This window comes from Helobdella robusta, assembly GCF_000326865.2.
Source record: "Helobdella robusta unplaced genomic scaffold HELROscaffold_31, whole genome shotgun sequence".
Lineage (NCBI taxonomy): Eukaryota > Metazoa > Annelida > Clitellata > Rhynchobdellida > Glossiphoniidae > Helobdella > Helobdella robusta.
Window position 1 is genome coordinate 839,554 of NW_008704544.1, and position 3,063 is coordinate 842,616.

Sequence of the window (3,063 nt, forward strand, 5' to 3'; positions counted from 1 at the left end):
ATGATTGAAATTTTGAATGAGCAGAGAAAAACACACTCACACGCACAAACAAACATTCAAACACATACAAAACATACATACACACACACATACATACACATACAATCAAAATACACAAAAATACATAACAATGCTAACATCAACAACAACAACAGAGTAACAACATCATCCTCAACACCATCCTCAGCATCATCCTCAACAACAACAACAACAACACAACAACAACAACACAGTAACAACATCAACAACAACAACAACGCAACAACAACACAGTAACATCATCATCAACAACAACAACACAACAACAACAACAATTTTTGCAAGCAAGCAAACAGACGGAAACAATAAAACATCCACAAACACACATATAAAGCATTTCACGCGTCAGCAGGCATATTTGTTTGCCTACGTCCGCATCTTTGTCACACGCACAAACGCATACATACACGCACACATACATACACACATACCCACACATACATGTGCGCGCACACACACGTATGTATACATACAAAACAATGACAATAACGTAATTAACTAACAATAACAATCACAACAAATACAATACAACACATACACATACATGTGTTGTTGTTGTTGTTGTTTAACAAATACAATTACATACATACATTCATACGCACATACATACGTACATACGTACATACATATGTACAAACATATACAAACATATATATTCATATATATACATTCATATATACATACGCAAATAAAATCTTTATACCTATGACCTGAGCAGACAAAACATGTACGGAAAATTTGTATGTACGTGCAATGTATGTATATGTGTATGTGTTTCTATATGCGTATGTGTGTGTATGTATGTATGTGTTTATTTGTATGTGTGTGTAACTAACACGCTCATGCTATCAGCTAACATGTTTATTGAGTGTTTAATTGTTTAAATGGAGATTATTGTTATTATTTGTGTATGCGTATATGTGAGCATGGCTGCCGTATTATTTCCTCTTCTTTTTCTTCTTCCTCTTCTTTTTCTTCTTCTTCTTCTTTTTCTTCTTCTTTTCTTCTTCTTCTTCTTCTTCTTCTTCTTTTTCTTCTTCTTTTCTTTTTCTTCTTCTTCTTCTTCTTCTTTTTCTTCTTCTTTTCTTCTTCTTCTTCTTTTTCTTCTTCTTTTCTTTTTCTTCTTCTTCTTCTTTTTCTTCTTCTTCTTCTTCTTTTTCTTCTTCTTTTCTTCTTTTTCTTCTTCTTCTTCTTTTTCTTCTTCTTTTTCTTCTTCTTTTCTTCTTCTTCTTCTTTTTCTTCTTCTTCTTCTTCTCCTTCTTCTTCTTCTTCTTCTTCTTCTCATTATTATTATTATTATCATTATCATTATTATTATTATCATTATTTTAATAGTAATAATAATAATTATTATTATTATTACTATTATTATAATTATTATTAATCAATATTTGAACACACAAGCAGGCGAGTTGGGAAACGATATTTTTAAAAAATAATCAATCAGAAAAAAAGAAAGAGATAGATCGAGAGGAGGGAAGGAGAAAAAATATAGTGAAAGAAAGAGGAAAACAGAAAGAGAGAGTGAGAGAAAGAGTGAGAGACAAGAGAGAGAGAGAGAGAGAGAGAGAGAGAGAGAGAGAGAGAGAGAGAGGAAGAGAAAAGAGAGAGAAAGCAGAAAAGACAACGGATAAAAAGTCTAGAAAATGATGAGTGAGATAGTGATGTAGAAAGAGAGCGTGGTCAAATAAAATAATCTAAGGCTAATCCGTGGATTAGACAAAATATTCCTACAGGTCTGTGTTGCGCAATTTGTTTCTGTATGTCTGTATGTTTGTATGTATGTCTGAATGTTTGTATATTTGTATGTATGTCTGAATTTTTGTATATTTGTATGTATGTATGTCTGAATGTTTGTATGTTCGTATGTTGTACGTAAGTATATATGTTTGTATGTATGTTTATATTTTTGTATGTATATCTGAATGTTTGTATATTCGTATGTTGTACGTATGTCTATAAGTTTGTATGTTTGTATTTTGTATGCATGTCTGCATGTTTGTGTGTATGTATGTGTATGATTTCATGCTCTATTAAGTTTGGGGCAATCTATTAATATCAGTTTAAAAAGTTGTTTGCATATAGAGGAAACCAATCAATGATCACATCAAAGAAAACTTGATTATACAAAATATTTGCTTTGATACGTACATTTTCACACACTTAAAAACACATACATACAATTACACACAATCACACACACACACACTAACACACAATCGTACAACAACAAAAACACACATACAACACGCACTGTTGATCAAAGTTCGCTTTTAAACGGAAGTAATGAGTTGACGTCTGTCGATGGCCGCCATTAAATTCCGCCATTTTCAGTCACGTGACGCTCATTTTCTATGTTTTGTTTGTTTTGTGTTTGTTTTTTTTCTCATTTTTTTATATTTTTTTGGAAAACAATTATAAAACCTTATAAAAACTTTTAAAATCACAATCACATATGGCAAAAAAATGGTGTATACATACAATAAAAAAACAAAAATACCAAAAATCTGCATGCAGAACCATGCAAAAGCAGATAAATATGTATGTATGTGTGTGTGTGTGAGTGTGTCTGTGTATGTATGTATGTAAATATGTATGTGTGTGTGTATGTTTGTATGTATGCATTTTTGTCTGTATGCGCGCACGTGAAGAAGCAAAGAATGGACCCCCACATGAGAGTTATCACGGAGTCATCTTAATGGAGGAAAGATTTTTCGGTTGTGGGACTTGATGTTATGTGTGCCATTTGTTTGTTTGTTTGTTCGTTCGTTCGTTCGTTCGCTCGTTTGTTCGTTCGTATATTCACTCGTTTGTTTTTTTGTTTGTTCGTTCGTTTGTTTGTTTTTATGTATGTATAATGGTATTTGTATGTATGTTTGTTTGTACCTGCATACATACATACATACACACATAGACAGATCTATCTTATACATACGCACACAAACAAACAAACATCTTTTATACATCCATTCACACATACACACACATACATGCACACGCGCATACCATACAAGAACATACAAC

At 32.0% G+C, this 3,063-nt stretch overlaps 1 protein-coding gene across 1 annotated transcript; it reads right to left on the reverse strand.

Annotated features, from left to right (window-relative positions):
- Positions 1–977: 977 nt before the first annotated feature.
- HELRODRAFT_174854 (hypothetical protein) lies at positions 978–2,367 on the reverse strand (the record flags this gene model as incomplete). The annotated part of the gene is made up of 3 exons (XM_009022289.1): positions 978–1,316; positions 1,774–1,777; positions 2,294–2,367. The coding sequence occupies 3 exons, from the start codon at positions 2,365–2,367 to the stop codon at positions 978–980; spliced, it is 417 nt and encodes a 138-aa protein (XP_009020537.1).
- Positions 2,368–3,063: the final 696 nt, after the last annotated feature.